General features: G+C 35.0%; 3 protein-coding genes across 7 annotated transcripts in view; 1 reads left to right on the top strand and 2 right to left on the bottom strand.

Moving 5' to 3' along the window:
* The window catches only part of LOC117341094 (gamma-aminobutyric acid type B receptor subunit 1-like), a 123,048-nt gene extending 121,106 nt beyond the window's left edge, over positions 1 to 1,942 (bottom strand). Inside the window, exon 1 of the mRNA XM_033902932.1 lies at positions 1,286 to 1,942. Coding sequence (XP_033758823.1) covers positions 1,286 to 1,519 — 234 coding nt within the window. The 5' untranslated portion in view covers positions 1,520 to 1,942. The remainder of the gene's footprint in view (positions 1 to 1,285) is intronic.
* A 150-nt stretch (positions 1,943 to 2,092) lies between these two features.
* LOC117317764 (box C/D snoRNA protein 1-like) lies at positions 2,093 to 9,721 on the top strand. Its single transcript, XM_033872694.1, has 8 exons — positions 2,093 to 2,173; positions 3,366 to 3,541; positions 4,184 to 4,269; positions 4,535 to 4,638; positions 4,955 to 5,023; positions 5,256 to 5,417; positions 8,619 to 8,749; positions 9,374 to 9,721. The coding sequence occupies exons 1-8, from the start codon at positions 2,169 to 2,171 to the stop codon at positions 9,700 to 9,702; spliced, it is 1,062 nt and encodes a 353-aa protein (XP_033728585.1). The 5' UTR covers positions 2,093 to 2,168; the 3' UTR covers positions 9,703 to 9,721.
* A 994-nt stretch (positions 9,722 to 10,715) lies between these two features.
* The window catches only part of LOC117317730 (high affinity copper uptake protein 1-like), a 33,916-nt gene continuing 17,001 nt past the window's right edge, over positions 10,716 to 27,630 (bottom strand). For 2 of the 5 annotated variants that reach the window (XM_033872641.1, XM_033872649.1), the window contains exons 5-7: positions 27,230 to 27,283; positions 17,783 to 17,815; positions 10,716 to 14,634 (exon numbers count right to left, since the gene is read on the bottom strand). In XM_033872641.1, the coding sequence (XP_033728532.1) occupies positions 14,445 to 14,634; positions 17,783 to 17,815; positions 27,230 to 27,283 (277 nt within the window). In that variant the 3' untranslated portion in view covers positions 10,716 to 14,444. The remainder of the gene's footprint in view (positions 14,635 to 17,782; positions 17,816 to 27,229; positions 27,284 to 27,630) is intronic. The other 3 variants (XM_033872656.1, XM_033872664.1, XM_033872672.1) reach the window with 3 other exon arrangements.

Genomic DNA, 27,630 nt, shown 5'->3' with positions numbered 1-27,630 from the left:
ATATTTGTAGTTTCTAAATTCTTTACAATGCGTATGCTTTCACTATAGATAGATAACTGAAAAAAATATTATGTTTCCAGAATTGAACAAAATATTGGTCAAAATAATTTCCAGTGGTTCTTGTTGGTAAATTGCTTTATAATACATGTATCTTCTGAACTAAACCTTAAGAAGAAGGGTTTAATTTTCATTTCTTAATTCTTACATTGTACCAGGTATAGTCCAAAGAACATGCAGTGAATTTCTTTAAAAATAAGAAAAAAATACATACATGCATTACTGCATAACTAAATTATTTCAATTACTGACACCTCTAAATAAGTAAACAACCTAGGCCTCCAGCATACATATTACACAATCAACTTTCATGTCAGTTTCAAAATGACAAATAGCTTTTTTGTCATATATGATTTGTTTTTTTGGAGGTATATTTGAAAGTGTAGACAAACCTATAAAAGGAACACTGCTTCAGATTGCTGAAATCTAGCTGTAGATGTCATTGCATGTAACAACTATATTACTGATACTTTTATTACTCTAGAGAAAATCTTCATTCAAAATCAGTTCTTTATGTTACCATAACAGTTCATAATAATGGAATTTTTCCTTGTTTGCTAAACTCTAGCTATTCCCAATACATATATAATTTATACTTTTATTCCAGACTCCTTTAGACCTTATTAAATCGGTTTCTTTTTTTCTCCAGTATTGGTTCATGACATCAATTCCAGTCTACATTAATGATAAGTTCAGCACTATTTTATATTTCTGACAAATCCTTAATACAATCTACATATTATGTACAATGTGTAAGACAGGTTATAACATACTTCATAGTTTAAACTAAGTGAGTAAGTCCTTTCATATCATTCTATATTTGAGAAATTTTGTACGAAAACATTGTATTAATTATGAAATGAAATCTAACCCACCAACATAGATCTTCCAATCATGTGCACACTCATATCCATTTTGATAAGACATTTATTAATTATGTTAATATAATTAATTCAATACATCCTCCTATGTGTATGCCATAAAAGGCTTTCTATTGATAATGGACTGAAGAGATACTTAATTGAAAAAAATATATAAAATTACTATTTTTATAGTAGATCAATGTAATTTGAATACCATGACTCTTTAGTATTTTCAAATATATTACAGTAAACAATTTTACCAATTTTCAACTAATATTAAAATGTAAAGGGACAGGAAAATAAGCATTACATTAACTCAAACAGCACCAAAAGTACGGCACTCACTTAAGGAGGCCAATGTTTACCTCGCTATCATCAGACTGCATGTGTAGGTGATATTCCTCCAGAATGTCCATGCGCTTGTTCACATCTTCCAGTGCCATTTCTATTGCAGGAAGACATCCTATACCTCCAGCCCAACTTCCTGACATTGGAAAAATCCCACCAATTGTCAAATTCTTTGGTTTCAGTATTTTCTGGTCACATGTCAAATGGTCTATTGCCATAAAAAATAAAACTGTCACTTGACTTGCTTTCATAATTTGAGTCTCTCAACTTCCACTCCTGTGTAATGGCAAGAACACAAGCTAGGCTATATGGACTCTTTTCATCAGGCTTTGAGTTTTTTTCTACACATGGTCATGACTGTACATTAAACGGAGAATGCGTTTTTGCCGAGTCAATTCCTAGTTTTGTTTGGCCCAGTAGGTATCTGAACGAGCTCTCTATGACAGAAGGTAATGTTCGACAAGCAGCATGCACAGGTCAATATATCTAAGGATGAAATGGTGTACCCTCAGACGGCAATAAAACGGAATACACTATGTACATGAATAAAAAGCCACAGTGTATTGATGAAATACAATTTGGTAGAAATCTCTATTGCTCTACTCAGTAGAGCCAATACTGGCTTAGCCGGCCCTTGGATCCCAGTCAATATCGCCGGTTGACAGCTGACAGCATCCCATTGCTCGCGCGCAAATGTCTTCTGCTGTAGCAGTACCGGAGTCTCTCGGACTTTTACCTGACTGTTTCCTTGTCCTTTAACACAAACAGTACGTAACCCCCCGAGAAATCCGGATAAAGCAAGGTGCCCCTACGTCACAAATAATGTTGGCTACGTCATCAAAAGTGAGAAGCACATGTTAAAGGAAAACAAATCGGAGAGGAAGCCACGAAAGGGGCAGAATGAAGCAAGTATCTTCTGAATCAACCGTTTTCTACTACTTTATGGGCGAAGGGGGTGGTGGTACTTATTAATGCTACTGATAGATTTTACTTCAGCTAGCTAAAGGTTCTGGTTATATACTTGTTATGACATCCGTCATAAGTTTCTCATCGTGTAATCCTCTAACATTTTTGGAGTATACAAGTTTAGGTTTTCGGGCCCGGGGCTCCATAAGTACGGATGATTGTGCCCTCGAAGGTCATAACGCAGAGGCGAGAAAAAATGTGTTATTTACATTGAACTGTTTGTATGTGTCCTTTGCAGCTATGTGTTTGTATGTGTGAGTGTTACTCCTATAACATAAGAGGCCGCTGGTCGGCTCTTTTTCTATCGGATATTATTTTGCCGACTGGGTTACACGGCGCCTGTCAAAAGTATCTCGCCGTGTAAAACCTCTAACATTGTTGGAGTAGTGTGAGTGTGTGCATGTCTGTAGAAGTGAGTTTTTGTAGTGTTGTAGAGTTTACACTTTAAGTTTAGTTTAAACAATATTTCATTCTGATGTTGCACATACATGATAAAATAAATTAATTAAGGTTCTAATTAGAGCTTATATTAATTCCTTTTAAACTTTGAACACATAATTGCTTGTATGAGAAGGTAGCATAGACTGAGTGATCAAAATGCATACAAGATATAACACACACTGGGATAATATGATTATTCAGTATTGTTGATAATGCTTGCATTGTCTGTCAACTAAGTATGATCCGAAGTGTAAGAAAGGACAAATTAATGAAGTGATATATGTACCTGTGCTGTTATCCAGTCAGTGTTCTCAGCTGAATGTGATTTATTGAGTCTGTAAATGAGGTTTATGTCCTCAGTACCTGAATACCATGATGGTGTATATAGTTTCAGAGATTTCTCATTTAAGGAGTCCCAAGGGTAATAAGCAAATCATACAAAAAAGATACAAAATTTTGGATTCCTGTTACAGTTTCTTGTCAATTTAACCAGAGACATATATACATATATATATGTCTCTGATTTAACCTTGTGATAAAAACCATGATTTACCTACCTTGGACTGCACTGTCACACAGACACTTAGATCTTGAGCTTATATAATTAATACATCAGTTTTTGGTCCATCTCTTCTTTTAGTGTATGATCAATCTAAATGTGAATAAAATGTATATTTTTGTCTTTTACAGGAAGTGTGAGATTTGTTCAGCAAATGAAGCTAAGTACAAGTGTCCTGGCTGCCTGGCCCAGACCTGTTCCCTTCCTTGTGTCAAACGTCACAAAGCAGAAATGGGATGTAACGGGCAGCGCAAAAAGACAGAATTTGTCGCTGTTAAAGAATATTCAGACAGAAATCTTCTAAATGGTTTGTTGATTTAAAAGCATTGAATCTATAATTATTGATTTGTAAAACATATACATGACTATTATGTTAAAGTCATAATCATTTGAGGACATTTGGAGTGTCTTCTCTAAGGCCTGTCATTGTTCTTTTTCATTAGCCCTCTTACATAACCAAGATCATAAGGACTTATATTTTTGTGATCTTAGAATATCTGACAGTTTCCGTCCAATCTCAGTAGTGAGTAATGGTTGACTGTTACTGCATTAAAGTTAGCTATATGATAGTGAAAGGCAAGGGGAAAAAACCTAAAAAACCGATGTATTCATAAGGTATGAAAGAATGTTGCAGACAAATAATTTTCCCTTTGTTTTTGTTTGTTTCGTTTTTTTTTTTTGTTTTTTTTTGTTAGCATTTAAAAAGATATCTTTAGTGTCATTGAAACTGATAAATGTAGCAGGGTTTTTAGTTGAGCCTTAATATTCAATTTCGAAATCCAATCTTAAATCTGAAGGATCAAAACTTTTCAATTTTCGAGTTAAATAAGGTTTTTTGGGCAGTTCAAACAAAGGACAAATGTATATGAGTATATGCATATTGATTAAGGAAGGATAACTCTTACACTTTTTCCAGATTTGTGTTTTATCTCAATGTTTTTGTTGTCAGATTACAGATTCTTGGAGGAAACAAACAGAAAAATAGACAGTACACAAAGAGACCGTCTTAAACAGAGAAGTAACAAACCAAACTTTGTAAGTGTAGATTAATAACATTGGTTTTACCCAGTACATTTAATAGAGCATATTGACATTACATAGACCTCTGAGTCTATTTAGATTACATCAAAGTAAATACCACAATATTTTTCACTATCACAGCAGTTATGTCAATGAAAATCACCCAGAAGCCATCATTATTGATGAGGTGTTAAAAAAACATTCATGGGGAGTATTTAGATAAACAAGATATGTCAATTGAACAGGGAATGACTACTCATATCTTCATTTTCTTTTATAGCTAATGAAATTAGTGAAAGAGGCCAGAAAAAGGGAGATAAAGCTGAAGATTATGCCTTATCCAATGGCAAAGAGAAAACACAATTTGACAATGTACCAGCACAAGTAGGTTGTAAGGACATGTAACAGTCTAGGAATCTCTACTTTGAAAATTCTTTTTATTTCAATATTCCTGTAAAATCTTAGAAAAAAATGTTAATCATCACAGAACAAATACAAGTACTGTGCATAGAATGTTTTTTTTTTTTTTTTTTTTCTAAGTAAGGTTAAAATGCATTAATTTAATTCATCATCCTTTTACACCAGCATCTACGATTACTGATTAGTCATACTGTATAGTTTAGCTTAAAAGTCAAACTGCTATCCATATTGTACATTTTAGTATTCTGTCTTTAATAAATTGTTTGTCTTTGTTTGACAGGTTACAGACCATACTTTGGAATGTGCAGTGGCTCTTTCCACAATCTGAAGTCAAGTTTACTTCTAAGAGGTAGATTTCCAGTTGAATTGCCTATGCATTTTTAAACAGGAACTGTGGTTTCTTGTTAATGAAGTATCTTAAGATATTGGAATTTTTTGTTCAAGCTATTAAATTCTGTGAAATTTTTGGTAGTAGTAGTTGTCATAGATATGTTTTTTACCCTTCAGTTAACATGAAAAAATGTAATGAAAACTTGGCAGTGCATTTAGCTTTAAATAGACTAGTATGGTAACTTCTATAGGTTGTCTGAGCACCAAACACTAGAGGAACTGCTGAAGGATTTTATCCACCCCACAGAATCTGACCCCATCAAACGCCACGCCCTCAAGATTTACTGCCAGAAGGGACTGCAGAACTGTCGACTATTCATGAAAGTGGAAGAGAGACCAGCTAATGATGTTAAGTATGTAAACTTATACTATCTGTTAATATCAATGACAGTGATTTACTGGAGATACTAGTAACACTATCGGTTAATATCAACGACAGTGATTTACTGGGGATACTAGTAACACTATCAGTTAATATCAACGACAGTGATTTACTGAAGATACTAGTAACACTATCAGTTAATATCAACGAGAGTGATTTACTGGAGATACTAGTAACACTATCAGTTATATCAACGACAGTGATTTACTGGAGATACTAGTAACACTATCGGTTAATATCAACGACAGTGATTTACTGGAGATACTAGTAACACTATCAGTTAATATCAACGACAGTGATTTACTGGGGATACTAGTAACACTATCAGTTAATATCAACGACAGTGATTTACTGGAGATACTAGTAACACTATCAGTTAATATCAACGACAGTGATTTACTGAAGATACTAGTAACACTATCAGTTAATATCAACGACAGTGATTTACTGGAGATACTAGTAACACTATCAGTTAATATCAACGACAGTGATTTACCGGAGATACTAGTAACACTATCAGTTAATATCAACGAGAGTGATTTACTGGAGATACTAGTAACACTATCTGTTAATATCAATGACAGTGATTTACTGGAGATACTAGTAACACTATCAGTTAATATCAACGACAGTGATTTACTGGAGATACTAGTAACACTATCAGTTAATATCAACGACAGTGATTTACTGAAGATACTAGTAACACTATCAGTTAATATCAACGACAGTGATTTACTGGAGATACTAGTAACACTATCAGTTAATATCAACGACAGTGATTTACCGGAGATACTAGTAACACTATCAGTTAATATCAACGAGAGTGATTTACTGGAGATACTAGTAACACTATCAGTTAATATCAACGACAGTGATTTACTGGAGATACTAGTAACACTATCAGTTAATATCAACGACAGTGATTTACTGGAGATACTAGTAACACTATCTGTTAATATCAACGACAGTGATTTACTGGGGATACTAGTAACACTATCAGTTATATCAACGACAGTGATTTACTGGAGATACTAGTAACACTATCTGTTAATATCAACGACAGTGATTTACTGGGGATACTAGTAACACTATCAGTTATATCAACGACAGTGATTTACTGGAGATACTAGTAACACTATCAGTTAATATCAATGACAGTGATTTACTGGAGATACTAGTAACACTATCAGTTAATATCAACGACAGTGATATACTGAAGATACTAGTAACACTATCAGTTAATATCAACGACATTGATTTACCGGAGATACTAGTAACACTATCAGTTATATATCAACGACAGTGATTTACTGGAGATACTAGTAACACTATCAGTTAATATTGACGACAGTGATTTACTGGAGATACTAGTAACACTATCAGTTAATATCGACGACAGTGATTTACTGGAGATACTAGTAACTATCAGTTATATCAACGACAGTGATTTACTGAAGATACTAGTAACACTATCAGTTAATATCAACGAGAGTGATTTACTGGAGATACTAGTAACACTATCAGTTATATCAACGACAGTGATTTACTGGAGATACGAGTAACACTATCGGTTAATATCAACGACAGTGATTTACTGGAGATACTAGTAACACTATCAGTTAATATCAACGACAGTGATTTACTGGGGATACTAGTAACACTATCAGTTAATATCAACGACAGTGATTTACTGGAGATACTAGTAACACTATCAGTTAATATCAACGACAGTGATTTACTGGGGATACTAGTAACACTATCTGTTAATATCAACGACAGTGATTTACTGGGGATACTAGTAACACTATCTGTTAATATCAACGACAGTGATTTACTGGAGATACTAGTAACACTATCAGTTAATATCAACGACAGTGATTTACTGGAGATACTAGTAATGCTATCAGTTAATATCAATGACAGTGATTTACTGAAGATACTAGTAACACTATCAGTTAATATCAACGAGAGTGATTTACTGGAGATACTAGTAACACTATCAGTTAATATCAACGACAGTGATTTACCGGAAGATACTAGTAGCCAGAGTATTAGTTATAATTACCATCAATATAATAAATCCTTACTAATGATGATCAGAGATTTAGTAGTTCTTATGAATACCTTGTCACATATCTGGTATTCCACAAATGATAAACATATTTTATATAAAATTTCATATTTGTACTGATAATCATCTTTTGGCCAGTTCATATTTTTAGCTCATCTGGCCAGAAGGGCCTGTGAGCTTATGCCATGATGCGTCATTCATCTGTCCATCTGCCTATCCATCATCAGCAATAGCTACTTGTCAAAATTTTTTAAATGGATTTGAACAAAATATGGTCCGAAAGATCCTTGGAAGAAGCACAACTTGAAAATCTGTTTGAAAAGCTGTTTGTCATATAGCATTGCTTGGCATCTAGGGATAAACACAATCCTGATCTAAAAATAGGCCCAAAAGTCTTACCCCACCCCCAAGGGACTTGGTGTATTTGTTTATATTTAAAATCATTGAGTTTCCAACTCAAAAAACCTCTTATTTACAGCATTGTGGGCATCAAGAGATGAACACATTCCTGAGTGATGTAAAAATAGGCCCAGGGATCTCATTTACTTTTGCCAACATCATTACTTATTCACATGTGTCACATTTTACCTTTACAACCTCTGCAGAAACATTCTGTTAAATAGTCTGCATACTTTTGGAGAGATTTCACGGATGCAATTCAAATCCCCCATCTTTGATTAAGTTATACAACTCCGTAATGGTGCAACTATTACTATATATAGTGACATATATTCCAAGTTAGAACAATTTTTACCCCACAAACAGCAATGTATATAGAGGGATTGGAAATTGTCTCTATCTGCTAGTAACAACTTAGTGAGATCACATCAATTCAAGTCCACATGTCAACATGGGTGGATTACAACCAAATTTCATCTGAAACATAACTGGCTGTGGACAGACAATATATGGTAAAGATGCTGGTGTGAGCCCTTCGGATCGAGGGGTTTGTAGGGAAATTATCCCTGCTTTAAGCCCATGGGCCTCTTGTAATGAATTTGTTTTCTGTGTTGAATACCCTAAATAAGAATTACGTTACAAGACACTTTCCATGTTTATTATTATAACTGTCAGTGATTGCCTTTAACTTGGTGTGTGCAGGTTCCACGAGTTGTGCCTGAAGAAAACACTACAGAAGAATCTGGTGGGGAAGTGCATAGTGGAGTACCCCATAATTCATGTGGTTCTACCGGATCACTGTCAGGGCTATAGTGTCCTAGACACTGTCTCAGGTATGTAGGGGCTTGGCTGGGGAATTAATGTCAAGGTCACATTTGTATTAGACACTGTTATAGGTATATAGAGGCTGGGAAATCAATGTCAAGGTCACAATGTACTAAACATTCTAAGGTACACATGGGTTAGGAAATCAATGTCAAGGTCACAATATAATGTACTTAACATTTACAGGTACACATGGGCTGGGAAATCAATGTCAAGGTCACAATGTACTAAACATTCTAAGGTACACATGGGCTAGGAAATCAATATCAAGGTCACAATGTACTTAACATTCACAGGTACACATGGGCTGTGAAATCAATGTCAAGGTCACAATGTACATACTTAACATTCACAGGTACACATGGGCTGGAAAATTAGTGTCAAGGTCATAATGTGGTAAACAAAGTATCTAGGTCTGTATGGTAGCAATGTCAAGTTCAAAATGAATTCAAAAGGTTGTAGTGTACCCAACACCGTCTAAATATCATTAGTACGAGGGCATGATGTCAGTGTTGAAGGTATATAAGGCTGAAACTAATAGCTATATTTCTGACTTGCCAGATAAGATGGGATCAGTCAGTAGAGATTTATATTCTTAATTTTAACCCAGTTTTCAAATTTAATTATTATAGAGTCTGATTCTGATGGTACATCTGATTCCTTGGAGGAAGTGGCTGACTCACCAACACAAGATGAATCTCAAGTTGAGGACAAGTTAAATATGAGTGCAGATTTTGTGGTAGCAGAGACCAGTACACCATGTAATGTATCGATGTTAGATACGCCCTCCACTTTACCGATTATGTGTGGGATCACCGAGTGCACCTCAGATAGTAATGTGATAGATTGTCAAGGTCAACGATGTGATGATGATGCATCAGACAAAGCTGTAGACGAACATCAATCATGTGGTCCGCCAACACTAGGTGCACAATGTAACGTCACATTAATTACAAATTAAAATTTTAGTTCCAATTGATTCATCATTGTCATTGTTTTACTATCCTTCAACATTGACATGCCATTCAAAAATGTCACTTTCACTTCATTTTTAATATGTCCATAGTTATATTTTTCCTCTGGAATGAAAGGTAATGAATTGTATTACGGTACTGTATTAGTACTTCTGAATTTTTGTCCGATAACCTTTCGTCAAGCAAAAATTATAAAATGGTTAAAAAAATATGGGATATTGGCTCTTGGTTGATTATGTATTTATCCTCAATAAAAATATCTACTCTTACAGCCCCTGTAACAAAGTTAGGGGGGGAATACTCCCTGTACTAGAATCGGGGTGCACCCACCTGTCTGTCCATCCAATCATGAAAGTTTGTCCAGAGTAATGCTCCCCCTTGTTTTGCTGCCCATAATCAGGAGGGACTTTGGAGACTTGGAAATATCCTAGGAATGATCTATATCAAAGTGCTATACTTCATTTGAATGATTCACTTTCTCTTCAATAGTTCACCTTAATACCAAAACACAAGAGGATACTATATCTTAAGATCAGGGATGAGAGAGGTATACAGTTAGGAATGTGATTCATTAGTGTCGTGTTGATGCTAAGTGAAGATCTTGACTTTAAAACAAACAGCCACTGAAAACTCTTTTAAGATTTTGCAAACATCTGTTTCCTTTCTCAAGTAAGAGTGCAAATAACACATGGACAACCAGTCAATATAAAGCAATGATACAAAAGTTTAAAGTCATCATCCCCATAGCACTTTAGTACTACAGAAGTATGAGGGAAGGGCGATGATTTTACCATTCCACCCCTTATTGATAAGAGGCCGGTAGATTTTACTGGTACCTGTTTCTTGTCCAAAATGCCAACTCGTGGCCATCTGACCGATAATTAGAAGCCAAACTTCAGCCCTGGTTCTATAAGTACATCACCCTGGGTTTAACTCTGGGAATACTTTACAGCAGTCGCCCTTGGTTATGATGACATCAATGAATAAAAACAGCACATGATCCATTTCAAAGTGTTTAATATATATATATATATATATACTGTATGGTGATGATGAGACATATTTACAGGTATCTTAATATCAATATCACATAACATTTACATCCATACAAATCAAGATATGAAGAAATCATTTAACCCCAAATAATATAGAAAGAAAATATTCTATAAATTTAATTCAACAAAAAATTGTTCAATAACGAAGTAAGCAAATAAAATGACATGATGATGTGCTTTTCCAGTAATCATGCTTTTGTTAGCAAGTATTTGATTCGAAAATTACTTTAAATGAAAATGGTATGTTAATGATACTGATCTATTTCTCACCACTTTGAATTTTAAATACTGATAAACTTGACAGCATAATTATGTTATCCTGTATTTGTATGGATTTCAATACCATTGAACAAACAAAATAACGAATCAAAAATGGAATCATGAATTCTATTTGTACTACAAAATGTATTACAACTATATATATGTTCCTCTTCTTTTTAAGTAAAGAAAGATATCTACAAAAATATATCAAAATAACTAAACAATTTTTGTAGCTGTTCCCAGCTTTCTTGTGACATTATTTTACAGAAACTCAGTAGACTGAGCATCTGAGGGATTAAACTAATATACTGTGTTGTCATCAAAACCATCATGAATTACAAATACATTATGTATTAACAAATGGTGCTTAAAATCTTAACAAGAACATGTATGATTATCCACTACAAAAATATACTGATGACAACTTTATATTGCACTGTAATAACATCCCATCATTATTCCTTGACTTGTTAGTTATACAATGTATAACATCTATTGTCTCAGAATGTACTGTCATAGGTTTAGTGTAATATCTGCTTATATGTATAATCCTTATAATGTTACCCCTAAATCAATACTATAACAAATCTGTATGCAAGTAACTAATATAGAAATTAAAAGTCTAATTTTAATTAGATTGTGCAAGTAACTATACTTATTTAACCAATTGTCGATATAGACAGTATTGACCAAAAAGTAGCATTTCACATCACATAGACAGGTATAACATTGTTAAACAGACTAACCCTATTAAACAAGACTAATCCTATTACCGATATTCCTGTGACCAACATTTGGGTAATATATTTAGTGAGCATGCAGAATAAATATGTGAATAAATATGACTAACTTATAACTTCACCAGAACTAAGTGATACAGCTGTATGCGTTATTATATTGGTGCATCATCTGCACTCGGCCTACAATGGCGATTACAGGAGACAGAAAACTTGTAAACCAACTTAATCATCTGAACTAGGAATCATACATGTTCCTTATAGTTAGTCAAAGCACCAATACAGGTTTATATAAATAATGTATATAACATCACCTGTTATAAATTCCTCTGCTGTGTCATGTACATGTAAATTCATATATTAAGAACTCAAGAGCAAAGATCAAGTTTATTGAACGTGATTCTCCACAATAAAGAAAGCAAATTGCTTGAATACTTTGTATAAATGCAGTAACATAACAAGGGAAATTTTGAAGTAGAAAAAATTCAAGATGATTGAATGTGATTATTGATCATTGCATTTTGGTTATAGTTACTCCTAACACTTTTCAATTGGTCATGGAATCTTCAGGATTTTACAGTAAATGGAATGAAGTTTCCGTTCAGTTATCTTTCTTTTTTGCAAATATTCATCAGAATTATCAATACCTGATAAAACCTTGCGACACTTAAGCTTTTTTGAAGACATATCAGCATACCAGTATATAGAGCTAATGGAATTTTGAATTCCACTTCTAGAATTGAAAAATATTGAAAATTCAAACAAAAAATACTGTTTAAAAAAATATAAACTAAATACATGAATACCTTATCACCTTCCTGGTAATAAATTCAACAACTATATATTAACTCATTGTCTTTAGTCAACCTTTATATTGCTCCAAAAATTACACAGAAATACAATGTACACAAATACATTGTCTAAAGTGTAATACCCCACAAAACTATATATACGTGTATACATATGTACTCTCCATCCATGAATACCTCATTGACTAGGATCACTAAAAATATCCTAAGTCATTCATCCCCTAAATTTTGAGACTTGTCTATGGAATAATGTCATCTAAACATCACAAACACGTACATGCCGCTACACACTCACACATGCATCAACTTTCAACATTAAATCCAAAAACCTGTCTATATTGGTTCTGATGATGTTCGGTTTAGGTAGGTTTTATATAGATGGTGTACATATAGGCAATCAACACTTGAGAAAGAACTTTCTGTGTAAAACATGCAAAAATCATAAACCTATTTATGCAGTTCTATAAATGGCATGACAGGTGGCCCTATCATTACCTGTGGTGTCGAGTATAATGAACAATGAAATGTGTATAACAAAGATATACTGCTGACAAAACCTTTAAAATATGTAACAAAATAGTGATAATTCACTTGCATTAGTTGTTCCAATATTGTTAATACTTGGAACTCTTGTGCCCCTTATAAAATTTTGGAATTGTACGTAGGAGACAATGAGAGATATGCCCCAGACAAAGTGACCAACTATGAATTAGATCCTTTAAATGTGCACTGGATTTTAGTAAATTGATTTTTTGATAATGTAATGAGCATTTCAGCATTTAAGAGAAGATATAATTCTATTTGAATGTTTATTTCACCCCACAAAATAAAAAAAAAAATGTCAAAATTATAAGACGACAGTACATGTAAATAAGTAGTTATAAACATTAAGTAGATATAATGGTTACCTGTAGACAATGGTTCTGTTACCTTGCCAACAGTAAGATAGACTTGTTAACGACCACCCCCACCCCACTACATGTAGGACTATTTATGTGGGCCCCAGCGTTAATACAATGTAAAGTTGAACCTTTTTTACTAATATACTATAGAAGACAATACAAACTTGACACAATGTTTAATCTGTAGAGAAACAAATTCATAGTCTATGTACCCCAAAATACCTTGATGTCATGGCCTTACATAAATACATACATTTCAACATACACGTTAATCAAGTAACAAAGTGTTTGCTTCAGATGGTTTTGTGATAAGTAAAGAAAAAAGAAAACCTTACAGGTCGGAGGTAATATCATATTAAAAGAAATTCTGATTATTTGGAAGAAAAAATAAACTTCAGTAGGAAAGTCGATTTTAAAGTCATGAGTGCCTCCTTGTTTTACATTGCATCAATGTACATGCATACCTGTATCTTAGAATCCAGCTCCAACTGACCCCAATGATTATTGTCCAGTTGTCATTACTTTTCTGGTAGCAGTTCTAAATCTCTCTACTCATTCAGACTAAGGTCTTAAAACAATTTTAATTTTATTTAAGATTCCATAAGTATATCTGATGGGACACCATTACCCAACCATTTTAGCATTCCCACATATTTTCACCAATGACATATCACTCTCGTTCTCTATTTTGTTTGTCCAAATCTTACAACCCCTTTCTCTCCCTCATCCCCAACACCTACTAAGTGGTGTTATAAATCTATAACTCCCCGTCCATTATTTTCTCGTCTTCCCTTTGACACACCACATTATATGATCTGCTGTGAGTCATATGTTTTATCTCCTTGGCATGTTTTTCTCTGCTGTTACATATTACCCAAAACTTCTAAGAAATACAAAAAAAATATTTTTAATCACAACTTGGAAGCATTAATTATTATAGAGCCTCAGGATACTAATGGCAATGCTCATTGAGGTCCACTACGATCGACCGCCGCCAGCCAAACAGGAAGTAGCCAGCGGCAGCTCCAAGAATAACGGATATACAGAGCCAGGCGTTGTACGTCATGAACACCAACATGAGGCAGTAGCTGACGAAAACTTGTAACATGTGGAGGAAAAGTCTGGATAAAATGGCTGGAACTCAACATGTGGACGCTGCAAAAATACAAAGGAAATATTACTAACTTTGTAAATACACTATATAATATGTTTATCGTTTTCAAAATATTTTCTTTGAATAAACAATGTTAATCATCATAACATATTGCATGAATATGTAATGTTATATGTAATAATGTCTTTGTAGCATTTTGAATGTGTGTCCTCAACAATGACCGAGAAAGTATGAATCAAAATTTTTTACAGCATGCAAACACAGCACCTGTAATGAGAGTCACGGGTAATATTCAACCTCACAGGATTATATATATATATTGTAAATAAATTGTCAATGGGCCCATAGTACCTACACCTATCACTTGTTTAAGTTGTTATGCTGTACATATCTGGTATATTACCTGAGGAATTAATTATCTCCACTACCCTAACAATCTACACAGTGACATTGGATCAGTCCACTGAGGGGGGTCAGTATCTACCCTAACAAATATCTACACAGTGACATTGGATCAGTCCACAGAGGGGGGTCAGTATCTACCCTAACAAACATATACACAGTGACATTGGATCAGTCCACGGAGGGGGGTCAGTATCTACCATAACAAACATATACACAGTGACATTGGATCAGTCCACTGAGGGGGGTCAGTATCTACCCTAACAAAAATCTACACAGTGACATTGGATCAGTCCACAGAGGGGGGTCAGTATCTACCCTAACAAATATCTACACAGTGACATTGGATCAGTCCACAGAGGGGGGTCAGTATCTACCCTAACAAACATCTACACAGTGACATTGGATCAGTCCACAGAGGGGGGTCAGTTTCTACCCTAACAAACATATACACAGTGACAATGGATCAGTCCACAGAGGGGGTCAGTATCTATCCTAACAAGCATCTACACAGTGACATTGGATCAGTCCACTGAGGGGGGTCAGTATCTACCCTAACAAATATCTACACAGTGACATTGGATCAGTCCACAGAGGGGGGTCAGTATCTATCCTAACAAACATCTACACAGTGACATTGGATCAGTCCACAGAGGGGGGTCAGTATCTACCCTAACAAACATATACACAGTGACTTTGGATCAGTCCACAGAGGGGGGTCAGTATCTACCCTAACAAATATCTACACAGTGACATTGGATCAGTCCACAGAGGGGGGTCAGTATCTATCCTAACAAACATTTACACAGTGACATTGGATCAGTCCACAGAGGGGGTCAGTATCTATCCATACAAACATATACACAGCGACATTGGATCGTCCACAGAGGATGAACAGTATCTATCCTAACAAACATCTACACAGTGACATTGGATCAGTCCAAAGAGGGGGGTCAGTATCTACCCTAACAAACATATACACAGTGACATTGGATCAGTCCACAGAGGGGGGTCAGTGTCTACCCTAACAAAGATCTGTGACACAGTGACATTGGATCAGTCCACAGAGGATGAACAGTATAAGGCATCAAAATGAATATGTAATGATTATAAAAATGTTTGTGAGAAAATGTATCTTAAAATTTTAGCAAAATTATTCATTAAAAACTTGAACGTGGTGACATGACTCATCACAAGTCATTAATTTTACTATTAAAGCGAGACTTGATCATTCCGTGAAATGGAAACTTCAGTAGGATTACTTTTTGTACTTGAGACAAAAATTGTGACCAGGAAGTATGCAGCTCACTCTTTTCTAACTTTTAATGCAAGCTGACATATGATACTGACAACGTATGAACTGAAGCAATACACATGTTTATGTGTTGTCTCAGTAGCCCCATTGCTGGATGTAGATTACATGGAAAAATGTTAGCTATATAGGCGTTACTGAAAAAGAAATGGTACGTGACATAATCTGTAGTCTACCTTGATATTTACGTCAAAGAAGTAATTTAATACTGGATCCTTGCAAGGTATGTCTGCAGGATACGAATTACTTAAAATGTAAATACATAGATACATATATGTCTGTAACACCAATACTCACTAAGATATTATCTATTATGGAGATTTACTCACTGAATGACAAACTTTACTGATAGGCTTAACACTTGTAAGAATTGCAGATACAAGGAGTATTTATTAAACAATAACGTAAAGTATTATTAATAGTTACACCACAATATTATACTAAAAGTTCATGAAATGCCAACTGAAACAAACATCCATATTAGGCAGTACTAGTATATCGGAGAAAAGAACAAGGCAGATCTGTTTAGTGGTACACTATTAAAGTTAGCTGTGTGTTCATCACAATTGAATAAAATATTAAAGTTAGCTGTGTGCTCATAACATCTATATTCAATATCAAAGTTAGCTGTGTGCTCATAACATTTATATACAATATTAAAGTTAGCAGTGTGCTCATAACAATTATATACAATATTAAAGTTAGCTGTGTGCTTGTAACAATTATATACAATATTAAGTTAGCTGTGTACTCATAACATATACAATATCAAAGTTAGCCGTGTGCTCATAACAATTATATACAATATTAAGTTAGCTGTGTGCTCATAACAATTATAAAGTGTTAATGATAACAATAACATCAACAAGAGACCCATGGGCCTTAAAACGTCACCTGAGTTTTGAAATATTTCTTTAAATTTTACCCTTTTTGACCCCGCCCATCAGCCCCTAGGGGGCATTCGGGCTTACATGTGTGCAAGTTAGAATAAATTCCAATAAAAATCAAACAAATGATAGTCAAAAATGTGATTTCTCTCTATATATTATAGTAACGTTTACTCCCGAGCTCCCCAGGGCAAACATAAGACCCCAGGGTCATGAAATTCATAGTTTTGGTAAAGGACCTTTAAGACCTTTCTACCTGTAAATAGTATTTGATTCTAACATATCCTGGATTTGAGAAGATTTTAGAGAATTTGACCCTCTTTGGCCCTGTCGACGTCCTTAACGCCCTTATTTCTGCACAATTTTCATAAAAACATCTAGGATATACCTATTAAAATTATTTTACAGAGGATTTTAAATGAATAAAAACATTTAGTCAGTGCAAAACAATTAAATCATGCAAGAACAAACAAAGTATCATTGTAACATTCACATACATACAGACTTAGTATATAGTACACAATTACAATGCTGAAATTAGTAGACTGGTTACAATGAGGAGGCAGAAGAAGAGACAGATTGGCTTACTTGTTGAACGTTCTTTGTCCCTGAAGGTTATAGCTTTAATAAAGAGAACAAACCTCTTACACACACATACCACAGTGTAACTAGCTTTAATAAAGAGAACAAACCTCTCACACACATACCACAGTGTAACTAACTTTAATAAAGAGAACAAACCTCTTACACATACCATAGTGTAACTAGCTTTAATAAAGAGAACAGACCTCTTACACATACCACAGTGTAACTAGCTTTAATAAAGAGAACAAACCTCTTACACATACCACAGTGTAACTAGCTTTAATAAAGAGAACAAACCTCTCACACACATACCACAGTGTAACTAACTTTAATAAAGAGAACAAACCTCTTACACATACCATAGTGTAACTAGCTTTAATAAAGAGAACAAACCTCTTACACATACCACAGTGTAACTAACTTTAATAAAGAGAACAAACCTCTTACACACAAAAAACCACAGTGTAACTAACTTTAATAAAGAGAACAAACCTCACACACATACCACAGTGTAACTAGCTTTAATAAAGAGAACAAACCTCTTACACATACCACAGTGTAACTAGCTTTAATAAAGAGAACAAACCTCTCACACACATACCACAGTGTAACTAACTTTAATAAAGAGAACAAACCTCTTACACATACATACCACAGTGTAACTAGCTTTAATAAAGAGAACAAACCTCTCACACACATACCACAGTGTAACTAACTTTAATAAAGCGAACAAACATCTCACACACACATACCACAGTGTAACTAACTTTAATAAAGAGAACAAACCTCTCACACACACATACCACAGTGTAACTAACTTTAATAAAGAGAACAAACCTCTTACACATACCACAGTGTAACTAACTTTAATAAAGAGAACAAACCTCTTACACACACATACCACAGTGTAACTAACTTTAATAAAGAGAACAAACCTCTCACACACACATACCACAGTGTAACTAACTTTAATAAAGAGAACAAACCTCTCACACATACCACAGTGTAACTAGCTTTAATAAAGAGAACAAACCTCTCACACACATACCACAGTGTAACTAGCTTTAATAAAGAGAACAAACCTCTCACACACACATACCACAGTGTAACTAACTTTAATAAAGAGAACAAACCTCTTACACATACCACAGTGTAACTAACTTTAATAAAGAGAACAAACCTCTTACACATACCACAGTGTAACTAACTTTAATAAAGAGAACAAACCTCTTACACACACAAACCACAGTGTAACTAGCTTAAATAAAGAGAACAAACCTCTCACGCACACATACCACAGTGTAACTAGCTTTAATAAAGAGAACAAACCTCTCACACACATACCACAGTGTAACTAACTTTAATAAAGAGAACAAACCTCCCACACAAACCACAGTGTAACTAGCTTAAATAAAGAGAACAAACCTCTCACGCACACATACCACAGTGTAACTAGCTTTAATAAAGAGAACAAACCTCTCACACACATACCACAGTGTAACTAACTTTAATAAAGAGAACAAACCTCCCACACAAACCACAGTGTAACTAGCTTAAATAAAGAGAACAAACCTCTCACGCACACATACCACAGTGTAACTAACTTTAATAAAGAGAACAAACCTCTCACACACATACCACAGTGTAACTAACTTTAATAAAGAGAACAAACCTCTTACACATACCACAGTGTAACTAACTTTAATAAAGAGAACAAACCTCTTACACACACATACCACAGTGTAACTAACTTTAATAAAGAGAACAAACCTCTCACACATACCACAGTGTAACTAACTTTAATAAACAGAACAAACCTCTCACACACACATACCACAGTGTAACTAGCTTTAATAAAGAGAACAAACCTCTCACACATACCACAGTGTAACTAGCTTTAATAAAGAGAACAAACCTCTCACACACACATACCACAGTGTAACTAACTTTAATAAAGAGAACAAACCTCTCACACACACATACCACAGTGTAACTAACTTTAATAAAGAGAACAAACCTCACACACATACCAGTGTAACTAGCTTAAATAAAGAGAACAAACCTCTTACACACATACCACAGTGTAACTAGCTTTAATAAAGAGAACAAACCTCACACACACATACCACAGTGTAACTAACTTTAATAAAGAGAACAAACCTCTCACACACACATACCACAGTGTAACTAGCTTTAATAAAGAGAACAAACCTCTTACACACACAAACCACAGTGTAACTAACTTTAATAAAGAGAATAAACCTCTTACACATACCACAGTGTAACTAACTTTAATAAAGAGAACAAACCTCTTACACACACACATACCACAGTGTAACTAGCTTTAATAAAGAGAACAAACCTCTTACACATACCACAGTGTAACTAACTTTAATAAAGAGAACAAACCTCTCACACACACATACCACAGTGTAACTAGCTTAAACAAGAGGCCCATGGGCCTTAACGGTCATCTGACAAACACTTACACTTACAGCAGGGACACACCCCTCAATCCAGCATTATTACCATAAATCATTTATCGCAGCCAGTTATGTTTTAGATCAAATTTGGTTTTTATCCATTTAGCTTGTCCAGGAAGAGCAGCATCATAAAGCAAAATTTTAGCCAAGTTCCCATTTTTGGGGCATGCCCCTCTGTGTCCCAATGGGTCAGACAAGACTCATTTATATCAATTAGGATTGCCTTTCCCCAATGATGTTTCATGCTAAATATAGTTGTAATCAATTAAGGCATTAAGGAGGAATTGCATTTTAAAGAAATGTTTAACCTAAGCGCTCCTTTTGCCCCATCTTTTTTTCCCCAGGGGTCAAACCTGTCTCATTAAAAAATATGATTGCCGTCACCTTATATTTCACATCAAATTAGGTTGTAATCCACCAAAAGGTTAGGGAGGATTAGGATTTAACAGAAAATATTCACCAAAGTTCCCCTTTTGGGGCCCTGCCCCTAAGGCCCCAGGGGTCTCACTAGCCTCGTTTATATAAAATATGACCACCCTTCCCAAAGGATGTTTCACACCATATTTCGTATTAATCCACCCAAGGGTTAGAGAGAAGTAGGATTTATAGCAAAAATTTACCAAAGTTCCCCTTTTGGGGCCCCGCCCCTCTGGCCCTAGGGGTCAAACCAGCCTCATTTATATAAAATATGATTGTCCTCCTCCAATGATGTTTCACACCAAATTTGGTAATAATTCACTATGGGGGTTAGGAGGAGTAGTATTGTAAAGCAAAATTTCATCAAAGTTCCCCTTTTGGGGCCCTGCCCTTCTGGCCCCAGGGGCCACACCAGCCTAATTTATATAAAATATGACCACCCTCCCCCAATGATGTTTCACACAATATCTGGTTGAAATCCACCAAAGGGTTAAGGAGGAGTAGGATTTTATAGCAAAATTTCATAAAAGTTCCCCTTTTGGGGCCCCGCCCCTCAGGCCCCAGGGGCCACACCAGCCTCATTTATATAAAATATGACCACCCTCCCCCAATGATGTTTCACACAATATCTGGTTGAAATCCACCAAAGGGTTAAGGAGGAGTAGGATTTTATAGCAAAATTTCATCAAAGTTCCCCATTTGGGGCCCCGCTCCTCAGGCCCCAGGGGTCACACTAGCCTCATTTATATAAAATATGACCGCCCTCCCCAAATGATGTTTCACAACATATCTGGTTGAAATCCACTAAAGGGTTAAGGAGGAGTAGGATTTTATAGCAAAATTTCATCAAAGTTCCCCATTTGGGGCCCCGCCCCTCAGGCCCTAGGGGTCACACCAGCCTCATTTATATAAAATATGATCACCCTCCCCAAATGATGTTTCACACAATATCTGGTTGAAATCCACCAAAGGGTTAAGGAGGAGTAGGATTTTATAGCAAAATTTCATCAAAGTTCCCCTTTTGGGGCCCCGCCCCTCAGGCCCCAGGGGTCACACCAACTTCATTTATATAAAATATGACCGCCCTCACCCAATGATGTTTCCAACCAAATTTAGTTGTAATCCACCCAAGGGTAAAGGAGGAGTAGGATTTTATAGCAATATTCACCTAAGTTCCCTTTTCGGCGCCCCGCCCTTCTGGCCCCAGGGGTCAGACCAGCCTCATTTATATAAAATATGATTGCCCTCCCCCAATGATGCTTCAAACCAAATTTGGAAGTAATCCACCCAAGCGTTAAGGAGGAGTAGCGTTTTGAAAGAAAAAGTTTACGGACGGCGCACGGCGGACGGCGGACGACGACGGACGAAGCACGATGACTATAGGTCATCCTGACCCTTTGGGTCAGATGACCTAATAAAGAGAACAGACCTCTTACACATACCACAGTGTAACTAGCTTTAATAAAGAGAACGGACCTCTCACACACAAACCACAGTGTAACTAACTTTAATAAAGAGAACAAACCTCTCACACACACATACCACAGTGTAACTAGCTTTAATAAAGAGAACAAACCTCTCACACACATACCACAGTGTAACTAGCTTTAATAAAGAGAACAAACCTCTCACACACACATACCACAGTGTAACTAGCTTTAATAAAGAGAACAAACCTCTTACACACACATACCACAGTGTAACTAACTTTAATAAAGAGAACAAACCTCTTACACATACCACAGTGTAACTAACTTTAATAAAGAGAACAAACCTCTCACACACACATACCACAGTGTAACTAACTTTAATAAAGAGAACAAACCTCTCACACATACCACAGTGTAACTAGCTTTAATAAAGAGAACAAACCTCTTACACATACCACAGTGTAACTAGCTTTAATAAAGAGAACAAACCTCTCACACACACATACCACAGTGTAACTAGCTTTAATAAAGAGAACAAACCTCTCACACATACCACAGTGTAACTAGCTTTAATAAAGAGAACAAACCTCTTACACATACCACAGTGTAACTAGCTTTAATAAAGAGAACAAACCTCTCACACATACCACAGTGTAACTAGCTTTAATAAAGAGAACAAACCTCTTACACATACCACAGTGTAACTAACTTTAATAAACAGAACAAACCTCTCACGCACACATACCACAGTGTAACTAGCTTTAATAAAGAGAACAAACCTCTCACACATACCACAGTGTAACTAGCTTTAATAAAGAGAACAAACCTCTCACACACACATACCACAGTGTAACTAACTTTAATAAAGAGAACAAACCTCTCACACACACATACCACAGTGTAACTAACTTTAATAAAGAGAACAAACCTCACACACATACCAGTGTAACTAGCTTAAATAAAGAGAACAAACCTCTTACACACATACCACAGTGTAACTAACTTTAATAAAGAGACCAAACCTCTTACACATACCACAGTGTAACTAACTTTAATAAAGAGAACAAACCTCTTACACATACATACCACAGTGTAACTAGCTTTAATAAAGAGAACAAACCTCTTACACATACATACCACAGTGTAACTAGCTTAAATAAAGAGAACAAACCTCTTACACACATACCACAGTGTAACTAACTTTAATAAAGAGAACAAACCTCACACACATACCACAGTGTAACTAACTTTAATAAAGAGAACAAACCTCACACACATACCAGTGTAACTAGCTTAAATAAAGAGAACAAACCTCTTACACACATACCACAGTGTAACTAACTTTAATAAAGAGACCAAACCTCTTACACATACCACAGTGTAACTAACTTTAATAAAGAGAACAAACCTCTTACACATACATACCACAGTGTAACTAACTTTAATAAAGAGAACAAACCTCTCACACATACCACAGTGTAACTAACTTTAATAAAGAGACCAAACCTCTTACACATACCACAGTGTAACTAACTTTAATAAAGAGAACAAACCTCTTACACACACATACCACAGTGTAACTAACTTTAATAAAGAGAACAAACCTCTTACACATACATACCACAGTGTAACTAGCTTTAATAAAGAGAACAAACCTCTCACACACACATACCACAGTGTAACTAGCTTTAATAAAGAGAACAAACCTCTTACACATACCACAGTGTAACTAGCTTTAATAAAGAGAACAAACCTCTTACACACACATACCACAGTGTAACTAGCTTTAATAAAGAGAACAAACCTCTCACACACATACCACAGTGTAACTAACTTTAATAAAGAGAACAAACCTCTTACACATACCACAGTGTAACTAACTTTAATAAAGAGAACAAACCTCTTACACAGATACCACAGTGTAACTAACTTTAATAAAGAGAACAAACCTCACACACATACCACAGTGTAACTAGCTTTAATAAAGCGAACAAACCTCTCACACACACATACCACAGTGTAACTAGCTTTAATAAAGAGAACAAACCTCTTACACACACATACCACAGTGTAACTAGCTTTAATAAAGAGAACAAACCTCTTACACATACCACAGTGTAACTAGCTTTAATAAAGAGAACAAACCTCTCACACTTATACCACAGTATACTATCTCTGTTTATAAATTACAAAACTGTTCTGTATACCAAGATATGATCTAATCAATTTAATATATCTTTCATGATTAGAACAATCATTTTGTGGTATAAACTTTCCTGAATACCCCACCTAAATGTAAAATAAAACATAAAGATATCAGGCATCAGTTGGTGCATGTACAGTTGTCAGTGTGTCCAGGATACAGATACAGAATATACAGTTACATTATGTCAATAAGACAATACATACATGTGTATTGTACACTAATTGTTGAAAACAAATCTGCAAAACAAAAATAATGTTTAATATATTTTTTCCTGCTACACAGTGCTTAATAAATCCATTGAAATGTCATGGAACATCAATTTTTATTCACAGCTTAAAGCATGATAAGCTAGCATGTAATCTAATTAATTATCTATTTGGCAGAGGAAATCTGGGAGAAAACTAGCAGATGAAATACTAAAGTGCATAAAAAGCATATCATGTGTTTATCTTCCATGTAGTTAGCAAGCCAATGTCTGGAGAAATGCCACCTTTCTTATTAAAATGTGTAAAATTATAATGATCTTTATCAAAGGAAACCACTTTTACAATTTAATTATTAAAAAAAAAATCAATTTGAATCTATTAAATGTATACATAATGCATCTTTCTGTAGTGAATGCTTTCCAGGGTATAAGCTAAAATACATTGTATAACAAACTTTTAGAAGCATTAATTATGTGGTATTGGTAACATTTAAAACATCACCATATATCCCTATCAATATCCAACCCCATGGCGTAACTCTTCAGCCTGAATAAAACCTACCGTATTAGAATTAGTATCTAATGAGTATAGGGAACACCCAGTCAACATTTTAAACCTAAACCTCGGACATAAACCTACCAACCAACTTAACAGTTTAAACCTAAACCTCGGACATAAACCTAAACCTCGGACATAAACCTACCAACCAACTTAACAGTTTAAACCTAAACCTCGGACATAAACCTACCAACCAACTTAACAGTTTAAACCTAAACCTCGGACATAAACCTAAACCTCAGACATAAACCTACCAACCAACTTAACAGTTTAAACCTAAACCTCAGACATAAACCTAAACCTCGGACATAAACCTACCAACCAACTTAACAGTTTAAACCTAAACCTCGGACATAAACCTACCAACCAACTTAACAGTTTAAACCTAAACCTCGGACATAAACCTACCAACCAACTTAACAGTTTAAACCTAAACCTCGGACATAAACCTAAACCTCAGACATAAACCTACTAATCCACTTAACAGTTTAAACCTAAACCTCAGACATAAACCTACCAACCCACTAAATAGTTAAACCTAAACCTCGGACATAAACCTACCAACCCACTAAACAGTTAAACCTAAACCTCGGACATAAACCTAAACCTCAGACATAAACCTACTAATCCACTTAACAGTTTAAACCTAAACCTCAGACATAAATCTACCAATCCACTTAACAGTTTAAATCTAAATCTCGTACATACACCTACCAATCCACTAAACAGTTTAAATCTAAACCTCAGACATAAACCTAAACCTCAGATATAAATCTACTAATCCACTTAACAGTTTAAATCTAAACCTCAGACATAAACCTAAACCTCGGATATAAACCTAAACCTCAGACATAAACCTACCAATCCACTTAACAGTTTAAATCTAAATCTCGTACATACACCTACCAATCCACTAAACAGTTTAAATCTAAACCTCAGACATAAACCTAAACCTCAGATATAAATCTACTAATCCACTTAACAGTTTAAATCTAAACCTCAGACATAAACCTAAACCTTGGACATAAACCTAAACCTCAGACATAAACCTAAACCTCAGATATAAATCTACTAATCCACTTAACAGTTTAAACCTAAACCCCGAACATAAACATACCCAGTACCTACCAACCTACATAAAAGTTTAGATCCAAATTCCTGACATTTCTATAGCTTAACAACGCCAGCCCTTGGGGATTAATGGAGAGGTTTTTTAATTGAATCAAACTAAGAGAACCAGTCACAACACTGTCAAGGCCTAGGTTTGTAAATATATAGTTATCTTCTACAAATAAAATCAAATGTGAGTGGAGACTCAAAAAATATACTGTAACCAAACCTCAATAATAAAATAAATCTGTCCAGGGGTTCATGAAATATCATATACAAAAGCTTTGTTTTTTAACTTTTAACCTTGACCGATGACCATCAAATTCCAATCAAGTACAGAATTTCATGTAGTGTTGTTATATTTGGTGTGAATATATATGAACTAATCAGGTCTAGAAGTGGTTGTTGTGATGCTATGTATGGCATAAAAATGTATATGAAATAAATTGGTCCAGGGGATCATGATCCAGATATTGTGTACTGTTTGCTTCAAAATTGGTCAAGTGCGACCTCTGACACTTCAACCTTGACCAATATCCACCAAAATGTATTCAGGTGTAGATATTGATGATGGGATGCTGTGGTGTGAATATGAGCTAAATCTGTAATAAGATTCATGAGAAATCTTCAACACAATTTTTTTACTTTAGAATTGGTCAAGTGAGACCTTTCACCTTCAAACTTGATTGATGGTCACCAAAATATAACTAGTGTAGACCTTGATGGTTTGATGCTATTGTTTGAATATAAAATCAATCTGTATAGGTGTTCATGAAATACGGTGTACACAAGTCATCATAGATGGATGGACACAAGCACAGAAAAAGCGATTACTACATAAAACATACCCTGTTACTCTTGGGGAAATAATTATGCATTTTAACACAAATCCTGATAAAGCAATTGGCTTCTAATGATGTTTTTCTCCAGCTGGCTTCCTAGACCACAAGCTTACAAGTCCATTTTCATACTCTCAGTAATTATGTATATATGAACAAATCTACAGTGCCTCAAACCAGGTCAATGGGAAAATTTGTTACCTAATACCTCCCTTTTGGTTAGAATGGGATGAAGAATGCATATTGACATTTTCTCTGTAAAGTAAAATGGAAAATGTCAATAAAATTGGAATAAAACGCATCATCACTATCAACAATACGATGTACCCTCATTCGCTCAGATGTGAAAAAGTATCGGGGTAAATGCCTGACTATGTGAGTTCTCTTCGAGACTTTGCTCCCACAGTATGACAAGTCACACTCGATCCAACAAGGCCAACAAGAATGGTTTATATAAACTGAATTATTAATAAAATAAAGTTTAATAATAATTACCCTAATCTACGATCAGGATTTCGATGACTATATAGAACGGTTATGTGTAGAGTTTGATACTCAATATCTGATGACCTGATGGCTGACCAATCTGTATTAGCCAGTAT

This window comes from Pecten maximus, chromosome 2 (genome assembly GCF_902652985.1).
Source record: "Pecten maximus chromosome 2, xPecMax1.1, whole genome shotgun sequence".
Lineage (NCBI taxonomy): Eukaryota > Metazoa > Mollusca > Bivalvia > Pectinida > Pectinidae > Pecten > Pecten maximus.
This window is presented reverse-complemented; position numbering and strand designations above follow the sequence as displayed.